Raw genomic sequence first — 23,224 nt, forward strand, 5'->3', positions numbered from 1 at the left:
TAAGCTCAGCACCGATGAAGGTAAGAAGTTACCACTATTATTTTGGACTAGTCAATGCCAGCAATATTGCTTCAAAGTTGTAAGCAGATACAAATTTGCTATTGTTCCCTCAAGGCTTACAGCAGCATTTGTTGAATACTGTCCTTTGGTGTATGCTACCAATTTCTAGATGTTCTCTATTTAAAGAACATGGTAAGGATTAAAGATGYTTTGGACGTGAAAATACATATTTGAACAGCATTCAGGAATGAGAGAGTTAACTGTCTGATGTCCACATTTTGTCTCTTCTGAATCTCTAAAATCAATTCTATGGGTGAATTGCATCTGAGCTGAGAAAGCAGCTGCACACCTGATATTGCTGAAGCTGATAATACTGTTGAATTTAAAAAGTGTTAAATATAACACCCCTGCAGTAATACAGCAGAGGAAGTGTCATTTAGAACTGGATAAGTAAGAGGAAAGCCAAACTGCTGTAATTATCTTTTATTATTTACTAATTTTAACATACTGACAATTGAATAACTAGTGAGGACAAGGTCTGCTTGGTTGGCAGTTGGTTTATTTTCTTAAGTCTTTAAGAACATTTGAACTTGAGCAAAGCCTTAAAAATACAGGCTCCATCTTGCCAACACTTTGGAATTCAGTTACACCACTAAAATGGCTATGACTTTCACATCTTTAAATGCTTTGCATGTATGAGAGATGGGAAGTAACTGGAGGAATTTACCTGTCTCACTGTCAAGCTGGCAAAGATCTATGTAAGGTCATCTGTTTTATACCGGTTGTCCAGTAGAGGCTCTTGGGCTCCTTAGTGACTTTTATTTTTAGATGGCAAGGGTACCTGCAGTGTCATTTAGTCTCACTTTCCTTCTTCGAGAAGGAGACAGAAATGTATTTAATTCTTTGAGGATGTAAATCCTAGTGTTCAAACTCCATTGGGCTTTTCAAGGTACTGCACTGCAATTACCCTCAGCAGAACTTTACTCCAGGTAGAGCTCTCTTGTATCATTCTTGAAGTACCTCATCTGTTTTTTTTTTCCGGTAAGACAAAGCAGAAACAGCTGTTCCTCAGCTGTTAAATTCTTACTATTGTTTATCTGTAATTTTTAAAGCAAAGTAGAAGTCAATCACTGCTCAGAACTGTGGGCTTTTTGATTTGCCAAGAACTGAACTTCCACAATAAGTAGTCTGCTAAGCAGCTGTCAGAATAGTCAGTTTTGATTTCAAAGTTGATATTCTAGTACTAGCCTCTAAAATATATATATATATATATATATTTTTAATCTTTGTTCTTTCAGCAATCTAGATCTACAGTCTTGGAGAAGAATTCTCCTTTTGAGCAAGTTTGATGATATAAACTTGTAACAGCATGTATAGGGTTGGCATCAATACTCCTGACATAACTAAGCTGGTGCTGTATTTTTGTAGAAACTTGAGATTGTAATGAGAATTAATTACTGTCCTCCTTTATCTATCCAGATGTTTGCTCAGCTGTTGTGGGAAAACTTCTTCACATAAGCAGATGCTGTGAAGTGACCTGTGAAATGGACATGATGTCAGATTTTTTTTTTTTTATATAGTAGCTCCAAAGTGTTGCTAGCTCAGCATTAGTTGGGAGAAATCAATGAAAAGATACTATCAGTATTTTCCTGTTGAATGTAAAGCCGAACAAGTAGATCTATACAAGCCTTTATATGGAAAAACTTCTGACACCATAGGAAGACTTCTAAGGCCCAAACATCCCTTCTTCACGTTGTATACAGAGGGTTGTACTAAGAAGTTGAATTACTCTGTTTTGTTTGCTCTGAGCACAGAGGGATATCTCTTACAGTATATGGCAAATGACATGGATGAGCGGCTATTTGAATCTCTTGCCTTTGAACTTAGTGGAACATTAAGGTGAGTAGCTGAAACTTCATACCATGCTTTGGGGAAAAGGGAGGGAGGGAGGAGAAGGCTTTACTCTTTCTTTTCTTCTTTTTCTTTTCTTTTTCTTTTTTTTTTGAGTATTTAGGATTTGTTTGAGAAGTGGGATGCTTTGTGATGATATGTAAGTGGCTGTGCGCTATACTAAATAAATGTAGATAAAATGTTCTCTTGTGTGCAGTGACCCCTGTCCATTCTAGGATCATGTCCAGTTAGGATTGAATCCTTCTTCAACTTTATTATTCCTATCATCATCAAAGTAGCCAGAAGATAACTGGACTGCTTAATGTCATGTGTATCAAATAATGGACCCTGCAAATAGCAAGATTTCATCTCTTTTTCTGGCTCTAACTTTACTACTTCAAATTAAGGCACTTTAACAACTTGCACAGCTGATGCCCCTGCCCAGAGTCTAGATTCCCTGCACCTGGCTTGTTCCTGTGCTGTGGTGGAAAGCCATCTCAAACATATGCTCGGTTTTCTTTTGTGAAAAGGGAAGAGGCATTTTTTCTGGCACTCAGTGCTCTCTTCTGCAGTCTTTATGCACTCAAGACTGATGAAATAGCTAGTCTTTTTACAGAAATCTTTTAAGGCTAGAATTTGGTTGTCTTGGAGCAGACTAAGGGCAAGAGGCTCTTGACTGGTACTGTAAACTTGGCATAAGCTAGAACTTACCATGATTTTTGCACTAAGTTAACACTAGGTTTTAATGCTAGATGAAACACTTGGTGCTCTCTGCTGCTGAATTTCAGGTTTCTGTCTATCTCCCTAGCTGACATACAATGTCAGAAAGCTCTTGAAATCTGGGTAGATATTGGGATAGAAGCCCTTGTTTGCAGACCAGCATGTTGAAAGATGGGGTTAGTGTTACTGTGATGATGTTTAGATCTTCAGTTGTAGATGAGAGGGCTACTCACCTTTAGTAGCTCTTAGAATTTGGTGCAGACCTTGTATTATTTTTCATCCAGTCATGATCACGTCTTGTCATTGCAAAAGCAGAAGACTGACTTGTTGCCTCAGTGTTTTGTTACATGTAGAGCTTTGGCTTGTGACTAGAAACTACATGCACGCTTAGTGCAAAAATGACCCTGATTTGGGGAAATTGGTTCAAATGGTGCCAATGCTTTTGGAATCTCTAAGATTGGTAGTAAGCATGCACACTCAGGTCCAAATTCCCAATGAGACATGTATGTAGATCACGATACTCATAAATTCAGAGTCKTATTTCACAGAAATACAATACAGGAATGTACAAACATATATATGTTGTTACAGGATTCCTTAYAAATAGTTGCTGATAATAACAGGATTTCTTAGGCAGTTTTCTAAATGCTGTTTTATTACAGCTGAAACTTAGTGGAGAGTAGTTTTAAGTTAGGATTTCATTTATACACTAAATTATCTACATGTATCTAGCATCTTCTTGTTTACTAACTGTCATTGTGAGACTTCAACTAATTGACATCTTCCCTATCCCATGCCACTGACCATTTTTGATAGCAGGTCTGTGAGATGTTAGCATTTCAGTGACTTCATGACCTGTGTGTGCAAGGGAGTACTACATTCCAATCTTAGAAGTGTCACTGGGTTTTGAGACAACCATTAGGACTCCTGTAGAAAGCAAACAATGATTTGCATGGGAAAACTTTAGTTTTCAAGTTACTAACACTTAATGTTGATCTGCATTTCCCTTCTGGACTATTTTGTGCATTCTGAAAACAGAGTTCTCAGACTCTGAAGCAAAAAAACGACAAATCCAGAAATGCAGAGTAGATGTCTTCCAAACAACATTAGTGTCTTCCCTCTTAGAGTCTTCTTGAGATTGTAATTTTTACCCCTCCTAACCTTTGTGCTCAGCGAACTTCTTAGTAATCAGCAGCAAGAATTCACCAAAGGCTAGTGCTACCCTGGACACCTTTTCAACATCTCTTCCCTGAGGAGTTAGTGTGATCTGCATCCCAGTAAGTTTATTTGTTTGCTTGTTTTTTAAAAAAAAGGCCCATTTCAGCACTGGTGCTGTCTTGTTGGGCATATTCTGTGGCTTTTGTCCCTTAGTAAGGTGAGCTGGCTCTTCCAGTTGGTTAGGTCTTCTGTCCTGCTGCATGAATAAGATGCATGGTAGGAGCATGGGGGAAGATGATCAGCACTGGTGTGATTCAGCAGTGGTGTGTGCATAAGGAGGAGGTTGACCTCATCTGTGTGAGTTGTCATTTACTCCATGAGCTAGGCTATGAAGGAATACTCATCCATATTGGAAAATTCAGTGAAAATGGCAGACTTCCAGCTTTAACATGCTCCCCTCAGTTGCTAAAACTGGGGATATTTTTCACTTTGTTCAGCAAAAATGTTCTATCATGACAACTGATTTTCTTCAGATGTTTTTCATCCACTCACATGACACTTTTGCCCAAGTTTGGGGGAAATCTGCAGCATTCTTATCAGCAACATGCTACATATTATCTCGATCTATATCCTTTTAAGTGCAGTGTCCCATCAGCCCTAATTTCCCAAGCCCTTTGTACCAAGAACAGGCCTTGAGGTTAGTTATGAAATATTCTTTTTCAATCTGCTGCATCGCTCCTCTTGTATGAGGAGAGTCCCTCAGTTCGTTTGTGCTGATACACGGGTAAGTCTGTGCTGCACAATCACCGTTGCTGAGGGTGTGACCGCGCTTGCTTATGGCCGGTTCTCTAATGTTGATCACAGAAGTGCCCATTGCCAGTGCTCTGCACATGTTTTCATTTCACTCCTTCATGTGTGTCCACCCCCAAGGACCAAAAATTGTTTGGTCTATTGCTACTCCTCTGATCCTTGCTCTGAAACAATATTCAGCCCCTTTACTGGAGAGGGGAATGGCAGGGACTACAAAAGGGAAAGAAGTTTTTTTTCTGTCCTGAAGCACCAGCTCTTCCTTACTAGCCAGGGCTGCTAACAGTTGCAAGCCTTTCTGCAGTAGGCAGCATGTGTTTGAGCTGTGTATGTTCATATATGGTCATGCATATGACTGTCGTGTCTGTGACTGCTTATGCAGAATGCACACAGGCTTCCTACATGTTACATATTTTAGCAGTGTGTAACTTTTAAGTACCTTGAAATTAGAACAGCTACTTGGTGCCCTCAACTACTTCAGTGAGGGGGACAGGAAAACAGAACTTTCTCTTCTAGCAAATTTGCACTCACTTTTCACAAAGAATGGAAATAGTATTCCATATCCAGTCATTAACATGGTTATCTGAATGCAGCCATATGTTTGATAGGAAAGGAACAGAATAAACTTATCTGCAATACTTACCTGAACCTAGGATAGGAATTTTCTCCCTCCTGGTTCTGGAGTTTGCCTAAAACAGGCAATGGTAGCAGTGGGACTGATCAGTGCCTTGACACCTTTCAAGCTGGGTAGAGGGAAGTGAAGTAACTGAAAAAGTAAAAAGCAATGTTCTGCTGACTCCTGCTTTGAAGGATATTGAGCAAATACATTTTCAAATTGAATAGGAGATACACAAAAGAAATTACCATATACTTTTATCCAGTCTCGAATGGTGTTGGGTAATGCTGGGTGTAGCTTTGATCCTGTTCCTAAGTACACAGACCAGTCATCTATGCATGGATAGTGAGTCAAGATGTTCTAGTTTCAGCCTGAACCAACTGTCTTAGATGTGAGTGGCTAGAGATTGTTGTCATTTGCTTTTCTTATTGACATGAAGCTTCTATACCTACCATAAGATTTTAAAGTGTGGAGCTTTTTTCATTCACTATTAATATCCATGCTTTACATTGTTCTTTTTTTCCTGTTTTCCCCATTTTCTATTCTTCTCCAGTAATGGTAGGCTCTGTAAGTTACAAGTCACGTGATTTCACGGCACATGCGTATGTATATATACTGGAGATGCCTGGTGACTCTGCTCGGACTACTCTGAACTTCCCTCCTCAGAACTGCCTGCCACTTTGGAGAGATTTTCTGCCACCATGATGACTGGGGGCTTATCTGACACTGAGCCTGCTACCCCAGAAGTCCAGGATATTGTTCACCAGGTGAGTTGCAACCTATCTGAAGATGAAGAACAGTTTCTGTGTGCAGGGGGACAAGTCTTGAACCTGTGCAAAGGTTGGGAGATTAGGTAATGTCTCTGATTCAGTGTTTAAACTGAGAAGCTAGTGGTGAAAATGGGAGTCTCCTTGATTGCCAGTATTTCATTAGCATTTGAGGTAGGAACTGTATCAGGAACACAGAGATAAACCATTTCTCTCTCTTGTCCTTGTCCATAACCAGCCATTGTACTGGCTACCTTCAGTACATTTGCATGTAGTTCAAACACCAGCTCCACCATGCCAGCAGTGGGGTCACTTGTTTGCAGTTAAGGACAATGCATTTGAAGGGAGGGGGTTATACATGATAAAATTAATTCTGCACTGGAGGACCTGATTAGGGTAAAGCACATGGTAGAAATAGACACTTGCAGGACGTGGCTGTGGATAACTGGCATGTTCCTTGGTGGTGTGTAGTATTTTTGAGCATCACAGCTGTGATGCAGGGGCTGCTGGTGCAGCAGGGAAGGGTGAGCTGAGCACAAGCAGGCAGGGTGAGTGCAGCTGTCATTGTGGTCAGTGGGGCTGTTGTGAAAGCAGCTTTGCAGACTGTGTGTGCAGATCCTATAACATCCTGCAGTGCAGCACTTGTTAAATAGTACAAAATGCATCTTGAGGAGCGGGAGGGGCACAGTGTGACATGGGAAATCTCCTTTTGCCTCCCTTGCCTGTTGCTCCCTCCTCCCCACCCCACCCCTGCTGTTCCCTTCATCCTCCTGACTCTGAAAGATGAGTTCTTCCTTCTTTGTCAACCACACAAAGTGTAGCTAATCTTCCCCAGGAGGAAACAAAAATAGGAACTAGCAGGGCTGAAGGTGTTAGTCTATGTTGCTGCACATGCCTGCGGGTACAGGGCTCCCAGCTCCCTCCTTTGTGGAGGGACTCCCTACTGTTGTGGGCTAGATGTGCACCACTGCTGCTCCACATTTTCTGTGGGCTTGCAGGCTAGGACCAGGCAATGATGAAGTTGGGCTAAGGTTGAGCTGGACTGTGCATGTGAAGAGGCAGAACCACCAGGAGATTTTGTAAACAGGCCCATGGGGATTTGGGCTGTGAAATGGAAGGTACTGGGTCTTTAGGAAGAGGGAGGGAGGTTTGATCAGACAGCAGGCAAGGCATTGGAGGGTGCTGATGTCTCTGCTAGGAAGTGGGATGTGAGGGGAAGGGAGAACAGGTAGTGTTACATGAGAAGGATTTTTGGGGGTCATTGAAGGTTGCGAGGAGTCTGGGGTGGCCCGAGTAAGGTACGCATACATGAGGCAGGGCTGGAGTATGCCTAAAGGGATGGTGGTGATGAACTAGTCAGAGATGGGATAGCTTACTTCAGAACTGAAGGGGAAAGGATTATCTAAAAATGATTGGGGGACACCAATTGAATTGTTCAAGAGCAGCATCACTGTTCATCCTACACTGACATGTGACTGATGGAGCAGCACCTGCAGGGATCAGAAATTCCCTTTTACCTATGGGGAAGAAACCATGAAGTGACCAAATGAGGCAAGGGCTTGCCACACCTTTGTGCATTTACAATTCTGATTTCCTCATATGTAAGAAAGAGAAAGGACAATGTCTCCTGACAGCTAGAGGCGATGAAATTTAACTGAGTCCATAAAACACTTTCATAGCACCTTTCAAGGAGGCGTTTAAAATGTAGCTTGCCAGATAATGAACTGTGTTTTTCAACGCTGGGCTGTGCTGTGTGTGATACTGACAAAAGATGCTACAGCAGTGAGGTGTATCGGAGATTAAACTCTGGTGCTTAGCTGTCAGTGAGCAAAGAGGCACTTCATGTTGGGCTGTGCGTATGCTCACAAAATAGAGGGCAAAATACGGAATTTTAAGTGTGGAGTTGTGAGTGTTGAGTCCAGAAGAGGACCGCGCTACTGAGAATAGAAGAGCATCATAAATAACTTCAGGAAGATGAAAACAAATTATTCTTTGCTCTTTATTTGAAGAACTCTGTGCTCCCTCCATTCCCCCCCCCCCTTCCTTTGCAGGTTCTTTTCTTTTGAAAGCTCAGACTCCACAGAGGCTTTGCTCATGCAGTTYTTTAAGGAAAACATTCTTGTAGGAAAAAAAAAAAAAAAAACTTATGGTGGGGCAATCCCTCTAGGCTTCTGGCCAGATAAGTGTTACACTTCAGGATTTAGCAATTCTTTAGGATTTTATGATCCACTAAGGGGAGGGGGGGCAATTCATGTGACTTGACAAAAGTTGTGAAGAGCATGTGCAAACCCTGGGATGCCCAAGGTCTATCTGCTCCTGGGATTATGGAATCATTTACTTGTACCTTTGCCTTATTTCTAGTTTAATCCTCAGTGAGCTGTGGAATATGTTATTTATTCAGTCCCCTTGTATTACAGCTGTTGTCTATAAGCTCAGGAATGTTTAGAGTTTAAGGAGCTTTTGGATATGATCTGAGGAATGTTATATTTTCTATTTGATTAAGAAGCTTTCTGTATGCTTGATCTTTATTGACTTGGTCAATAAATAACAAGTGGTCAGAGGCTGGGAGAGAATGTAAGTCAGGAGAGAGATAGAAATGACTTTGTGTTCTGAGACAGGAATACTGAGCTTCCAAAGATGCCACAATTAACTTGCATGTGGTTCATTTACATTTCTAGAAACCTACAGACCTTGCCAGCTGGAAGACCGTTGAAAGTTGGAGCTTTCTTGTTTGCTAGAGTTAGTAGCTCTGAGCTGAAAGTATAGCTGGCTGTTCCTGGGATAGGAGCCATGTGGAACCTGCTTCATTAGTGTAGAAGAGCAAAAGGCTCTTGGCAATTACTTTAGTAAATGAATAGAGTGAGATTATGAAAAGCCTCAAGATGCTGAATTGAAGGTACTGGAAAATTACTGACTGCCGAGAAATTTTTRATCTGCATGTTGCTTTCCGGGACCTGGCTAGTATGAAGCAATGTCAGGGCAAATGGGAGGCAGATATTCTGGGAAGAAGACCAATTAGTTTTGTGTTCTCCTATGAAACCTCTTCATGACAGGAAGTGCTGATATGCTGCCGAACCCCTCCTAGGGACTGCCTGAGCAGGCTGCTGAATAGTAATGCCCTCATCTGCCCAGTTTCTCGTATGCATCTGACCTGCATCAGGTCATTAGTGTGTGTGTGTGTGTGTGTGTGTCATGTAGAGGAGGGGCTGATACCTTGCAAGAGTTTGTTCATGCTTTCTGGGTGCTACCGAGAAGTTTTCTGGTTACACTTGTTGTAGTCACATTTCTACTGGGAGTTTGGGTCATCAGATACAAGCTTCTGTAGTACAACATTCACTGGTGCATAAATCCTGATGCCTTAGACACCTGGCTAGACTTCCACCTGTACTCACAGCTGTCCCACTCCCCCTTACCATTGCAGTCTCGTATTCGTAGGAATATTTGATCTCCAAGAAGCCAAGGCCACTGCTATTGCCGATGAACCTAAACTTCACCTACATTTGTGTGTTTCCGCAGAAATTTTTACATTTTTTTGATAAGTGTGTAAAGAGTCTGTGAATATCTGAACTGTACATATTCCAARATTTACAGAGCTTAAGCTTGGTGCTGTGCGTAAATAAATCTCCTGGAGTTGTCAGTGTAAGTACTGTCAGCACAGAGTATTGTTTCTTCTTGAACTGCATTAGATGCAGCTGCTATATAGTGAAGGACTGATGATGTTTATGCAGTTCTGGGGTTGACTTTGGCTCACACTTTAGAAGTCCAACATCTAGGAGATAGAAATACCTAATCCAATCCTGGACCACTGTAACTGTTACAGTTTGTTATGCAATTCTAGATGTTTAATGGCATGTTTAGCTTAAATTACAGCTTTAGCTGCAAGGCTTCAACCAGGGCTAGAATAACTTTCAGGAACAACCTGATCAGTATGTTGCCTCAGTACTCTCAAAGAACCCAGTTTAATATTTTTTTTTCTTACAGAACTTGCAATAACAAATCAAGTACAGCCTTGAGGCTGTGAAACACAGCAGGGGCCTGCAGCTGCCCGAACTGACTGGCATGGCTCAGGTGTTCGAGGCTTGGGGTGTCTTCCATTACTGCATAACAGTGTGCTTAGCACAGGGCATACCTAAAGGTAGTATAGTTTGGTACCTGGTGCCTTTGACAAAAAATTAAAAGGGCATTAGACAGTGGTTTCCATATACTGAGCAGGAGAGAGATTTTTCTGAAARTTGTCCAGCTAAACTATTAGGAAGCCTAATTCTGACAGGATTTTAAAAGGAGGCTGGAGGCAATGCTTGAAATGGGCTGGAGGTTTTGGTGTAAATTGGATTGTTTTGATTCTGCAGGATTTATTTTATTAAGGGTATGTATTTTAGGAAGCTGAAAATTAAGAGTGGCAGCTGTGAAAGGAAAGCCTTAAAACCAACCTGCTAACYCTTTTTCCCCCTTTCTTTTCACAGGTGAAGCCACAATTTGAAAGCATGGTAAACGAAACATATGGCATCTTTAAAGCCATAGAATATAGGAGTCAGGTGGTTGCTGGAGTAAACTACTTCATTAAGGTCTGTACACATTATAAGAGGGAGTGATTTCTAATTAAACAATGTATGTAACTTGTGTATTGGCTTATACCAAGAAATACAAGCAGGTGTACTAGCAAACCCTCTCATGTAACTAGAGTTAGGGACTATATCCAGATGGCTGTAAAACTTCTCTGTCACTGCTATGGGGCGAGAATAGAAATACTTAAAAACCTRCTCTGAGCTTTTTGAGATGTGAATGATGACCTTTTCAGGATCATCTTTCTTGAAAGACTGTTGACTGCCTTATTGGCTTGAATCATCTGAACCAGCCTTAACTCTGCTCTCCACTGCAAAAGGGAGGCAGTGGAAGACCTACTACTTTGTCATGAAAGGAACCATCATGTTTTTTATGATTAATTAGAAGTCAGCCTGAGGATCTAATGGATGGAGAGTTAATCTTTTGAATCTCATTTAGGCATTCCACACATACTACTGACCAGTTTTGCATACAAATCTGTGTTTGACCTCTTCATTCTGTATCATCTGCCTTATAGGTGCAGTTTACCTACTAGTTATTCCTGTATTTGTAGAGCTGCTTTTCCATTATGTGGAGAAGTGGTTAATACTCATTTGAGGCCCTCTGATGGCACTGTGTGTCTTCTACCTGAAAACTTTATCCATGGATTTGAGCAGTTTTCTGAGAGAAGCAACACTTAAGAGATTGCTTGGGCATATTTTACAACCAGAATGTAAGATTAGGAGACACTGCTTGCTGGCAGGCTGCCTTTCCTTAAGTAGAGTAAATGTTGCGTGTGACTGCTGTATCACAACCGAAGAGTTTTACAGACATCCACCTGGTACAACGTGCTCCCTTGACAAGGGTCTCTATCTTGCTAATGCAGAAATTGGCAGGTAGGGTTTGGTGAGCGGTGATTCTGCAGAGTGCTGTTGTTCTGCACTGCTCATGCTTCCTTGATTGCAGGAAGTACAAACATTGCCAAACCTTCTTTCCTGGGCCCTTCCTTCAAATAACTTTCAACAGTTATTTCTGCCTTCTGTGAGCCTCAGGGAATTTTACTGACAGGCTACCTATTTTATGGCCAGTCTGGGTCTCAGTGGCATGAATGATTTTCATCCTTGCCCTGAACCTGTGACATGTGTCTTCATGTTGGAACTGAGTCACTAACAGTAACAATTTACCTAAAGGCTATGGCAGAGGCAGAAGTCACACCCAATGCCATTTGCTGCTGACCTAGGCAATTACATGTGCGCAATACTTGTTCTCCTGCTATTCATGCTAAGCTGAACTACTCAGAAATGATGATTGAYGTGATACCTAACTTAGAAGAAAACTATTTTCAGTCTTGATAACTGATCATTCCTTTCTCAGTCACACAAGTGACAGGAAACAATTCCAGCACTAGTTTACCAGTATCACATTTCCTTTCCCCCACCACAAAACTTCATTTTTAGAATCGACTGTCACGAAATTCATTCTTTTATACTTTGGAATTTTCCAGATCAGTAGTATTTCACTAACAAACTTATACTTGTGATGCAATCCAGACCAAGGCAAACGTAGTGCCATGCTGCAGCCATCAGAAAGCACGGTTCCCAAATTTTCTTTTAATACTACATACTACTTACCTCACACACGGGGAGTTTAGTGCCTATTAGCTTGGCTCTATATGTAGGAAATACTTGCTGCAATGTTGTACCCTGTGTAATAACTTTCTGGAGGGGAAGGTGAGTTTAATATTTAGAGTACTTCAGCTGCTCATGCTCATACCCCTCTACAGGCAACAAAAATTGTGTCAAGTTGTCCAGGCACCAACACGTTTTCAGTAATACTGAAGAATACTCATGCTAACTATCAAGTTGTCATTGCTTCTCTGGAGTTGTTCTTAGGGCCATTTGCTTGTTTTGGATATGTCTTCTGTACCCTGTAGGAGTTGATACTGTCTCTGCATCTTGTCCCACTTCTGAGTCATCAGGATTTGCTCATTGTCTTTTGTCTCTTGCTGTGAATATCCTGAGAAGTTGCATGCTGATGTGCTGTGATCTTGATGACCTTAATCAGGATGCCAGCAACACCTTTCTCCTAGTGTGTGTGTTCTGGTGCTTCCACATCTAGGTAGTCCTATTCATTTTCCTTTCATGTTAGTCTTAAGGTTTCTACACAGTTTTCTACAGATATAGACAGTTTTTGCCACTAGACCTTGGTTAAGAGTTGATGAAGTAAAAATGGAGACATGCTTATGCCTAGGCGCCTGAGCTATATTTCTCCAAGTAAAAAGCATGCTTTTGTTTGAACATGCTTCACCCATGATCTTTGTTATCCCCGTTGTTTTGTTTTTTAGGTCCAGGTTTCTGATTCCATGTATGTCCACCTGAGGGTGTTTGAGAGCCTTCCTCATGAGAACCAAGGTCCCAAACTTGTCAGTTATCAGACTGGCAAAACCAGAGATGATCCTCTGACCTACTTCTGAGAAACAGTGGGGTGTGCTTCCTCACTTCTGCGAGTCATGTGAGAATTTGGCTTCTGTCAGTAAATGCATGCAAATAAAGAGTTTTGAAAGCTATTTGTTCCGTGTATTGCATGTCACATRCTATCTGGCTAAGGTGTGGATGGGGTATAAGGTGCCAAATAAAAGAGTCAAAGCTACTTCTGCTACCTGAGGTGCTCCAGCTGTAAGGTGGAGTACCCCGTTTTCAGTTTCTCTTGCCAAAATGCTGCCATGCATGCTTTGCAGACCAAACTTGGGCCTACTGTGGAGTGTTTTAGGCCTAAGACAGTCTGTAGACCTTAGCACAGGACTGAGATGTCTTGGGGTTGCTGTAAGTGCACTAAACAAGCTACTGGCCACTCTTCATAAGCATGTGAGATGCCTTATTGCCGGAGAGGGGAACTAAGAAGCCAAAACTTAGGGGCACCCCAAATATGACTTCACTAGTGTAGCTACTTGAGGCAGCATCAGGAGAAGAGCCTGCAGCTTCAGCAGAAAAAGCTGCATTCCAATGTTGAGCCCCTGGAGCGGGAAGCAAACATCCAGGCTAGAGAGTGTTTTATTGGAGCTTTTTTTTTTTTTTTTTTTTCCTGTAGCATCAGCTGTCTGTTGAGAGCAGTCTTCAACTGAGCTCTGAGTTGAGGAAGGTAGAAGGCAAGCACAAATCACAACAAAAACATTTTCCTTTTACCTGAAAAGCTGCTAAAGGACCTCTGAATTACTTACAGTACAGTCCAAACCAAGGAAATAGGGCTCAGGTTTAAGACACTAAACGTTGAAAGGATTTCACACCATGCCTTGCTTGTATTCGGTTTTTGCTGCTATACTGAATGGTGGGAATGGCTGTGTCACAGGCATATGATGCCAGAATGCTAGAATGATGCCACTTTGCATAAAGTCGTCAGGATGTGGAGGCGGCCTGTGGCCTCCCATGACTTTGGGAGTAGTCCACTCCTGAAGACTAATGGTTTCCACAAGAGCTGAAACCTGCAGCCCACTGTAAAGAAAAAAAAAAGGAAAAAAAAAAAAAAAAAAAAAAAAGCCAAAACACTCTTTGAGGTACTGCAGACTTTGCAACATCAGCACTAACTTAAATCCATCATCACCAAACAGCAGCTAAAGCTAGTGTGCAGCCTTTGAACCATGAAATGACTTCAGTGTCAGGAATTCCTAGCATCAAGAAACACCTCCCTTGTCATTGTGATTTTTTTTTTTAACTTAGCAAAACAAGACGTATATAAGCCTGACATCAATCTTTTTCTTTTGTTCTGTATTTGAGGAAGGGTGGTTTGTGCTGATGTGTGCAAAAGCACATAYGCAGAGCAAATAGTTTGAGCTCCCCTAAGCCCCTTAATAATCAGGTTGGAGGCAGAATATGCTCTTTCTAAGCTAGGCTGGTTACATATTCCCAGGGTGTAAATCTCCACCTCCTCCATGACCGTGACCATGACCACCACCACCCTCCTCCACCCCCCCCCGCCAATCAATAACATATGCATAAATTTGCCCCACTTGCAGTAAGGTGCTTGTAGGCTGTTTCTCCTCAGTGTTCAGCATACGTGGGAAAAAAAATACAAGGCAAAGGTCAAAAATTCTCTTTTTTTTTTTTGAAAAAAAAAAATCTGATCAAGCATAAACAGTAATGCTTATACAGCAGCACAGACTAATGGTTGTGTGTGGAAGGGCCTGCTGGGGAGCACGTAGTCCAATTCCCCTCCTCCCTGCCCAGTGCAATGCAGGGGCAAACAGCGTGCGAGGCACCATGCCCAGATTTGACTGTTGCCATGGATGGAGCCTCCACACTGTCTCTGAGCAACCTGTCCCAGTGTTTGCTCATTATCAGCAGTGGTCTTGGTTATTTAATGCCCTGATGTGTAAGTGAACGTTATTATATTTCAATTTGTGTCTATCTCCTCCTTGTCTTTCACTGAACACCACTTGATTCTTCCTCCTCCCTCCCCCCCAATCAAGACTTTATGTACGATGCTAAAATTTCACCCTCCAACCCAGCCTTCCTCAAGGCTGAGCAATCACCATGCTTTCAGCCTCTCATGTCAGATGTGCCAATCYCTTCACCATTGCCATGGCCCTTGGCACGTGTGTCCACATCGCTCCTGTACTGTAGAGCCCGGAACTGGACGCAGCACTCCCGCTGCAGCCTCACCAGGGCTGAGTAGAGGGGAAGGCTCACTGCCCTTGACTTGCTGGCAATGCTCACGCTAACGCAGGAAGGATAGTATTGGCCTTCTCTGCCACAAAGGTGCATTGCTTACCCGTGTGCAGATGGCTGCCCAGCAGGACTACTACATCCTTTTCTATAAACTCATGTATGTCCAGTTTGTCTACATGTTCCCTAACCTCATTCTACTCTGCCAAGTCTTCCTTTTTCCAGACCTTTCCACRGGACTTAGGGACCTTGGATTGCAGAAGGAGGTCTTACCACTAAGACAAAGAAAGCACTTTCTTTACTAAGGCTTTTCTTTACTAAGGCAAAGAAAGCACTGAGTACCCTGGCCCATTCCACATCCTTTTGTCACCATGCCCCCCCACCCCACTTAGCAGAGGGCCCACATGTTCCGTAATCTTCCCTTTGCTGCTGATATACCTGTAGAAGCYCGTCTTGTTGCCCTTCATGTCCCTCACCACATTCAAAGGAAGAATTTCTAATTAGAACATAAATATAAATGTAAACATAAAGAGAAATATAAAGGCATCTGGAATGTGAAACAGGCTCATGGAAAAAGTAAGACAATAACCAGTACTGAAAAGCAGCACATGAAACTGTGACACACCAATCAAAACACAGTCTAAACTCAAGAGAAGTGTTTATTAGTATTTAGGCAAATGCTTTGCCTAGTTTAAATCTTTTTCCAGGACTTTTCCTTAGGAATCAAAAAATAAACAGATTTTTTTTCAACACATACACCCTCTATTGGACATCATATCCTACTCTTGCCACAAAATAAACATGATAACCAAGGGAATATTTGTTTCAAGACTACAATCCTTCTCTTTTTTATGCTTTCAAAATTTGCTTATGCTCAAGTCTGTCCTTAGGTCCTTGCCAATACAACACATGATACAATTTAAATCTACACACATATTCACTGTTCCAAAATACCACAGAGAAGCCAAGTTTTCCTCTTGCTCCTTGCTGTAGATACATGAATGATAATGAGATGCCTCTTGCAATGTACAGACCAGGGAAGTTTACAGACTTAACTCAAGCACAGTATTTTAGTCAAGTTGCACTGAAGTCAGTGCAGCTTCTTCAGGTTTGCATTAGTGTAAGTGAAAGGAGAGCTACGTTCCTCATTTAGATACTGCACACCAGGGAAAATGCATACAAGAAACAGCCTTTCCAGAACTAAGTTTACAAAGAGACGTATTATTGTTCCCACTTGCACAAGAGTCAACATTTTGCAGCCTACAGAAAATGCATATAAGTGGCCATTAGGAAAATGCACAAGATAAGCTTGCTAGAAATACGTCAGTTCATCATGCTTAGTCTTGCTGCTCTGGTAACTGTGAAGGCTCAGTGGCTTATTCTCATGAGGAAGGCTTTTGAATACCCGCAGGTGCACAAACTCATCATTGCCAACATGGACCTGAAAGGTAAGAAAATCAGTGAGCTCTGTGGAATCCTGGCAGCTTTCAGCAGGAGGTATGATTCAGATTGGTGTGTTTTGAGGATGGGGAAGCAGGAAGGCAGTAAGAAAAATCATCATCTCAGAAGATGTGGTCTTGATTTGAAGCAGATTATAAGTCATGGCTTTGCGGAAATATCACTTAATTCTTCTATGCTTGTTAATCCTCCCTATAGCTGAGATARGGAATGTACAGCTAGGGAATCAGAGTTGCAGAGAGATGATTAATATAGTCAACACTTACAAAATGTCTAATCTTATCTGGCACAATAACCACTCAAGTGCTTTGATCACAGTTGCTTGTTCTTTTGTGTAGCATGACCACAGGCAGAGTCAGAGAGGGTTCGATGCATCACTACCTTTAYACACCTGGATTTCACTTAATACAATTAGTGCTGAACATCATGGAATGATGTTCCCCCAAACCAAGTTTCACAAAATACTTAAGAGTAAAAATTATTATAGAAATAGAGGAGTATTCTTAACTACCTCCATTTAATGCAGGTAGGGAGACAGGTGATGGGGGATGTTGCACACATTTTTTCTTATTAAGATGAAATCACAAGCATTCTTGTGTAGGTAAGTAGTTAAAGAAAAAAAACATAATATCATACTTGTAAAAAATAAGATCCCACTCCCCACCACCCTGTACCTTGATGAAGTAATTTGTTCCAGCAACCACCTGGGTTTTAAACTCCACTGCAGTGAAAACATCAAAGGTTTTCCCTTCTTTTTCTTCTAGCTGAGGCTTCACCTTAAGAAAACAAAAGGTTATTTAAGACTGGTGCAAGATTCAAGTATTTAAGACTTAAGGCCCACAATGCCAGTGCCATAGTACCATTGAGGTGACTGCTGCTGAGTTTCCAGAGACAGAGTTCCTGCTTTTCAAAGAGCAAAACGGATAATGTGAAGACTTATATTAAAGCAAGGCCAGAAATCTATACAAGCAGTGAAGCCAAGACAGCAGAGTGATTCAATCATCACAGACTGAAATTAAGCCTCTAACAGAGAACTATCTGGGTACTCCAGAAGGTTTATTTTGACAAATGATTTCTTCTTTCYGTGTCTCAGCTTCCCTTTCTGTCCTGTGCATTTACCAGCAAATGTAAAGTGRTTTGACACCTATACAAACAAGACTTTAGTTTTTTTGAAGAGGAGTTTATAATGTATACACAATATTCATCCTGACAAAAAAATGGCTTTCTTCAGCATAGCCTTCTTTTTCAAATTCAGAACAAGTTATTACAGAAGTAGCATCGCAGAATAAGCACTCAAAATCAAGGTTTAAAAGCAAAATGCACGGGTCTGAGCTTTTATAACACTGATTTGACAGTTCTTCCAGCACGTGATACTGTAATGTGTAGCGTTTTCAAACTGCAAATATTTTCCAAATAATAACTGAACTATAAAGCCTTCTGAGTTATCATTCCTAGTTCCAGAGTGTAACATCAGTGTTCACAAGTCAAAGTAACTTGCCCAATACTCCAGACAGAGACGTGTAGTCTTAAGAGTTCTAGCTTTTCTTTCTTGTACTTGGCTCTCTAGAACATCATGGCTCTACTGTAAAATTATTGGTCAGCAGAAGATTTCAGGTGTCGTTTACAAAGGCAGTAAGAATCAGTTTCAGGGTCCTTGCTGCAAGCTCAGTGCTACCCAGAAGGCCTTCCCTCCTGCAGTACAACCTAAYGCAGCTCTCCCTACCCTCCCAGTACAAGAGGAAGAACAATGAGCAGATTTTCTCTTTCCAGCTATATTGTGTTATTTTCCTTTCCTCATAAATTCAAGGGGAATTTATATGTTTCCCATCCTGCCTGAATGCTTCTTTGGGGGAAAACAAGTGCCAGTTAATCACTCCTCTGGCATCCCAGGAAAAACTGAAGTAGGAACAGAAACAATCATTTCAACAGGATCTGTTCTCATGCTTTTCCCTGCCCAGTACTGAGATGGTGCAGGCATTGGCCATCCATCCTGGCCCTGGTAGCCAGGACCATACCATACACCCTCTCTTAGAAGTCAGAACTCTATGCTTCTTCCAGATCAGGAGCAGTACTTCAGAAGTAAGAAAATGATGTTTTAATGCTTTCCTCCATAAGATTCATGCTATACAAAAATCCACATGAACCCAATACCTTTCCAAGGAAGGGTGCAGTCACACAAATCACAGCAATTCAGTCCTTCCTTCCTCCACTGGGACTCAGAGGAGGGAGAAGATGTGCTCCATGCCTATCACTAGAGCTACTATCACAAATTTTAAGAAGGGGGTAGGGGGAACAATAGGTATACCACTGGCCCTTTGCTGTCCCCCACTCTCTTAGCAATCCTAGATGCTGCACAAAGTTAGTTTTTTAGGCCTGAAGAGCAGCCTGGCTCAGCACATTTTCTATTTCCATCARAAAGCTGACCACTGGGCCCCATGACTGTAGGCAGCTGAGAGTCACATGGCAATGACTTGTCACAGTGTGTGACAGAAGGGCATCCTTGGTCCGGGTGGAGAGGGAGAACGCAGAGAGAAACACTCATGGAAAGAACTGGTATCAACCCACTTTGCTAGCCAACGATTTAGTGCTAGATCGGGGTGCTCGGGTTCAGCACACTGAACCTGAGCCAGCAGTGTGCCCTGGTAATAACAACATACTAGGCTACCTCAGCACAAGTGCAACCAGAAGACAGAGACAAGCATTTGCTGCCCTTTACTTGGCTCTTGTTAAGCATGTCAGGAATAATATGTCCAATTTCCCCTCCTCAGCCAGGAGAAGAGAAAGCTTGTGGGAAAGCCTCCCAGTAATGCCAGGTTACTGAGAAGACAGAATCAGGMTCTTTACAGAGAGCCATGGCAGAAGTATGAGACACAATGGTCATAAATTGAAATTGGATATAAGGAAAAGTTTTTTTTTCCACAAGGACACGTTGTTCAGGAGGTTGTGCAGTCTCCATCATTGGAGGCTTTCAAGAGCCAGCTGCGTAAAGGCCCAAGCAGCCTGGTCTGCTCTCAGAGCTGATTCTGCTTTGAGCAGAAGGAAAGGTCTCTCTGTACCTGAAGAATTTGTGATTCAATTACAGGACTGAAAATTACCTGGTCCYGAAGGCTTTGTGGTGTCCTGCATGCTCACTCTCAGAGCAGTGACTAAAAGACAAGGRGTTAAAATTCATCCTGAGTAACTTCCAAATGCTGAACAGGCCTGGGCTGCAATCACTGCCTTGGAGAGACAGCTCCTAAGGGACTCTCACGCTAAAAACACTGTCGAAGAGAAACCTGTCTTGCTGTTTCCCATGTTTTACCTGCTCTTGGTAAGCAGCACTACCTGCCAGGGCTACAAGTCCGACCAATGTTTGGCATTACAAGAACCCCTGGAAACAATACAATGGAGGTAAGAACTGGAAAACAAGAGCAGGAAAYGTATTTGTGGTGATCAAACTTCACAGGTTCTAACAAATGAAAAGATTTGATTTTAAGCAAACAAAATAATTTAAGAACTCTTATCCTGATTTAACAAAAAGAATGTTTTCGTCATAGTCTGTATTCAGCTGAGCATATTATTCCACGGGCTTTGAGTTTTTAGGTCTACGTATATTTCATTAAACAAAATAATTTAAACTAGCAGTCCAAACAAACTGGACAAACTTTGAAGTATCTAGCTTTAAATGAAAATGCCAGATTTTTGGTAAATTCCATTACTTCTGAATTGAACAGGTATGGTTTAGCTTTTACTCTCATCTTGTGTTTGGATTACTGAAGCACTGCAGCCTGCCACAAAACAGAAATTCAAGTTTTTAAATAAATCTACTTTTCAGCCCATGTGCTATGTTAACTGCATATGAGTATCATCTTTAACACAACATTAAGGCCTTTTCAGAGTAGAACAATAATTGTAAATCCCTCAGCAAATCTTGATACTATACTCAATACTGCACTTAATACTGCAAGCTCAGCCCAGTGCCTAAGAGATACACATCTTTTATGCAACATCATCAGATTCTACAAACTAAACTTTAATTTCAGTGACTGTGCAGTCCCATTGCCCTTGGGTGTTTCGTATGTGCTTGYAGAAATTGCTGCTGTTTAGCAAACAAATCTGGACAATGATAAAGAGCAAGACGCTATGATTCGCCCTTAATCTTTCTTGATTGGTGTGACACATCCTAACTGACGCAAGTGAAAAGCAGGAGGCACTTTGGAGCTATTACACGTGACTGACCTGAGACTGTATGGTTTGAAAAAAGGACTTATTTGTACATAGTCACTATTAGAGGAAAAGCATGTGTTCCATTTGCATGGACAGTAATTTAAAATGCTATAACTAGCATCACTATTTGGAACTGCCAGTTGTTAGAGCTCAATTCTGCTTTGTGGCTCAACAGAGAGACTTTCTTGCTTGTTTCCCCTCCAAAAGTGGTTACAAAGTTTACACTTCATAAGAGGAAGCTCCTTTTTTCCAGCTCCTGTTTCCTTCTGGAAAACAAAACAGATCTTTTAGAGTTCAAACTTTACACATTAGAAAGCGTACTGATCACCTTGTGCTAATATTACTGGTAGGTACTACATCATTTGCACAAACAGTAACAGAGCTGTAGAGTGCCTCAGTGACGCCTAAGCACTTAATAGGGCTCTCCAAATTCCTCTTAAAATCTTCAACTTGCTTTCTCTGAAGTCGACAAAATTTCAACAAAGACCAAGCAAGCACAGGGATGGGTTCCAAGCTGTTAAGAATTGCTCAATACATTTCTGTAGTTTCTCAGCTTTCCTGCTCTTAAATGAAGGAGGCGGAGGGAAGCTTCTCTTAGAGCACTGGCTAAACATCCAGACCCCTGAACGTCCTTCCCACAGAGACGCAGCCCCAAAGCAGTGAATTTAAACCTACGACTACTGACTCTTTGTTTACATATAGGAACAAAGCCTGAAAGGCAAAGAAAATGTGTGCTTGGAAAATACTGCGTAGGACTGTGGGCACACCGTGTTTGGTGGGAAGTGCAAACTTAAAGCATTAATGGGAGACGGGCAAGCGGACTACAGCAGTGGAGGGGCGTCCCCACAGACGGGAGCTGAGGGGAGGAGAGCTCCCCTATTTGCCTTCGTGAACTTCAAGGCAGGCTCACTCTCTCATCAGCGTCCAGGCGCTGGCAAAGGATAATATCCACAGAGTTTAAGGTAACTGCAACACCCCTGGGGCAGATACTCCGCAACGTATCCTCACTGCAGGTCCTGGCTCTGTGTTGCTACGCCATTTTCGACCGAACGTGTAGGTGACACACAGAGCAGTGGCATCACCCTCATCCCCCCCCCCAAAAAAAAAAAAAAAAAGTCATGAGTTTGTGATCACCTCATGAAAAGTTCAGCACCTAGGAATAAAAAAAAAGAAAAAAAAAAAAAGAAAAAACGCGGCTGGGCTTCCCCGGCGAGGACGGGCCAGCCGCTCTGTCCGCCGCAGAGGGCTCGCCTGCCGCGGTCCTGCTCCGCGACGCCGCGCTGCCAGCAGCGAGCCATCAGCCAGAAGCTCTCAGTAAGCTAAGCACTGATCAAACGTGTTGCCTGGCCGGCCAAAAGAGATCAGACCGAGTAGGAAGGWGCCGGCCGAGCCCCGGCACCCAGTCCGGAGCGCTGCATCCACGCTCCAAGACAGGTCTTGCGAAACCAGACAGGCCTCGGGGAASAGGGAAGAGCTACCGACGGCGCAGCCGGCACGAAAAACCCGCGAGAGCCGCTACGCTCGCTCGCTTCTATCTTTTCTAAGCGAAAAGGGCTGGGGGAGACGGGCGCTGCCGCACGGAGAGCGACCCCCACCCCCGGCAGGGAGGCAGCCTCTGACCGAGCCCCGCCGCCATGGCGCCGCCGCCGCCGCCCGCCCGCCGCGGCGCAGGGCGGCTTCGCGCCCCGAGGCGCCCCCGGCGCCGGCCTTGCCCCCGCCGCGGCTCCCCCTCACCTCGTCCGCGATTTGCTGCGTCTCGCTGGTGGCCGCCCGCGTCGCCGAGGGGGCCCCGCACAACATGGCGGCCGCCGCTCTGCCCGGCCCCGTGGCGGCTCCGCGGGGAGCGGCCGCAGCCCCAGCCCCGGGGGACGGGCCGCGCTCGGCCCCTTCTCGCCTACGCGCCCGGGAAGAGGCGGTAACACGGGGAAAATGACAGGGCAGCAGGGTGGTCCTGTCTCTTTCTTTCTTTCTTTCTTTCTTTCAATACTTCCTCATACAGGAGAGCGCGGCAGGTTTTCTCCAGGCTTTGCAGAAAACTTCCCCTCCCATGAAACGCTGCGGTCTGCTAGCCAAAGGAGGAGGAAAAGCCAAAACCAAAGAGTTACAGGTAAAAAAAGCTGCCTGCGAGACGAGCTACATAAAAGCTACATTCAGTCCTCGGCAAATGCTGGTGACATATTCCTAGACAGTCCCAGGCAGGAGCAGCTACGGGCAACGCTGTTTGGAATTGCAGCTTCTTTCCTCAGCACGTTACTTTTTCCAGCCTTCATCACCCGTAGCCCGCGTTTGCTCTAGCAGCATGGAAAGTTTCACTCGCTGAGACTCTCTCTGTGTCGTTTTATCGTTCCACCTTCCAGCTTGATTTTGCTGTTCCTCAGGCAACCAAAGACTAGGATGAATTA

The 23,224-nt window shown here is 43.0% G+C and overlaps 2 protein-coding genes and 1 long non-coding RNA gene across 3 annotated transcripts; 1 reads left to right on the forward strand and 2 right to left on the reverse strand.

Annotated features, from left to right (window-relative positions):
- Positions 1-468: 468 nt before the first annotated feature.
- Positions 469-5,337, reverse strand: LOC146584540 (uncharacterized). Its single transcript, XR_014898185.1, has 2 exons — positions 5,219-5,337; positions 469-1,537 (listed from the first exon to the last, which is right to left on the reverse strand). It is a non-coding gene; the product is annotated as an uncharacterized LOC146584540 (long non-coding RNA).
- Positions 1,525-13,066, forward strand: CSTA (cystatin A). The gene is made up of 4 exons (XM_085324594.1): positions 1,525-1,899; positions 5,858-5,958; positions 10,422-10,523; positions 12,845-13,066. The coding sequence occupies exons 2-4, from the start codon at positions 5,893-5,895 to the stop codon at positions 12,971-12,973; spliced, it is 297 nt and encodes a 98-aa protein (XP_085180720.1). The 5' UTR covers positions 1,525-1,899; positions 5,858-5,892; the 3' UTR covers positions 12,974-13,066.
- A 2,733-nt stretch (positions 13,067-15,799) lies between these two features.
- On the reverse strand, positions 15,800-22,768 carry LOC146584542 (cystatin-B-like). Its single transcript, XM_085324593.1, has 3 exons — positions 22,557-22,768; positions 17,291-17,392; positions 15,800-16,599 (listed from the first exon to the last, which is right to left on the reverse strand). Exons 1-3 carry the CDS (start codon positions 22,620-22,622, stop codon positions 16,471-16,473), a joined length of 297 nt encoding a protein of 98 aa, XP_085180719.1. The 5' UTR covers positions 22,623-22,768; the 3' UTR covers positions 15,800-16,470.
- Positions 22,769-23,224: the final 456 nt, after the last annotated feature.

Source organism: Rhea americana, unplaced genomic scaffold (assembly GCF_003343005.1).
Source record: "Rhea americana isolate MKP2758 unplaced genomic scaffold, rheAme1 scaffold_92, whole genome shotgun sequence".
Classification (NCBI taxonomy): domain Eukaryota; kingdom Metazoa; phylum Chordata; class Aves; order Rheiformes; family Rheidae; genus Rhea; species Rhea americana.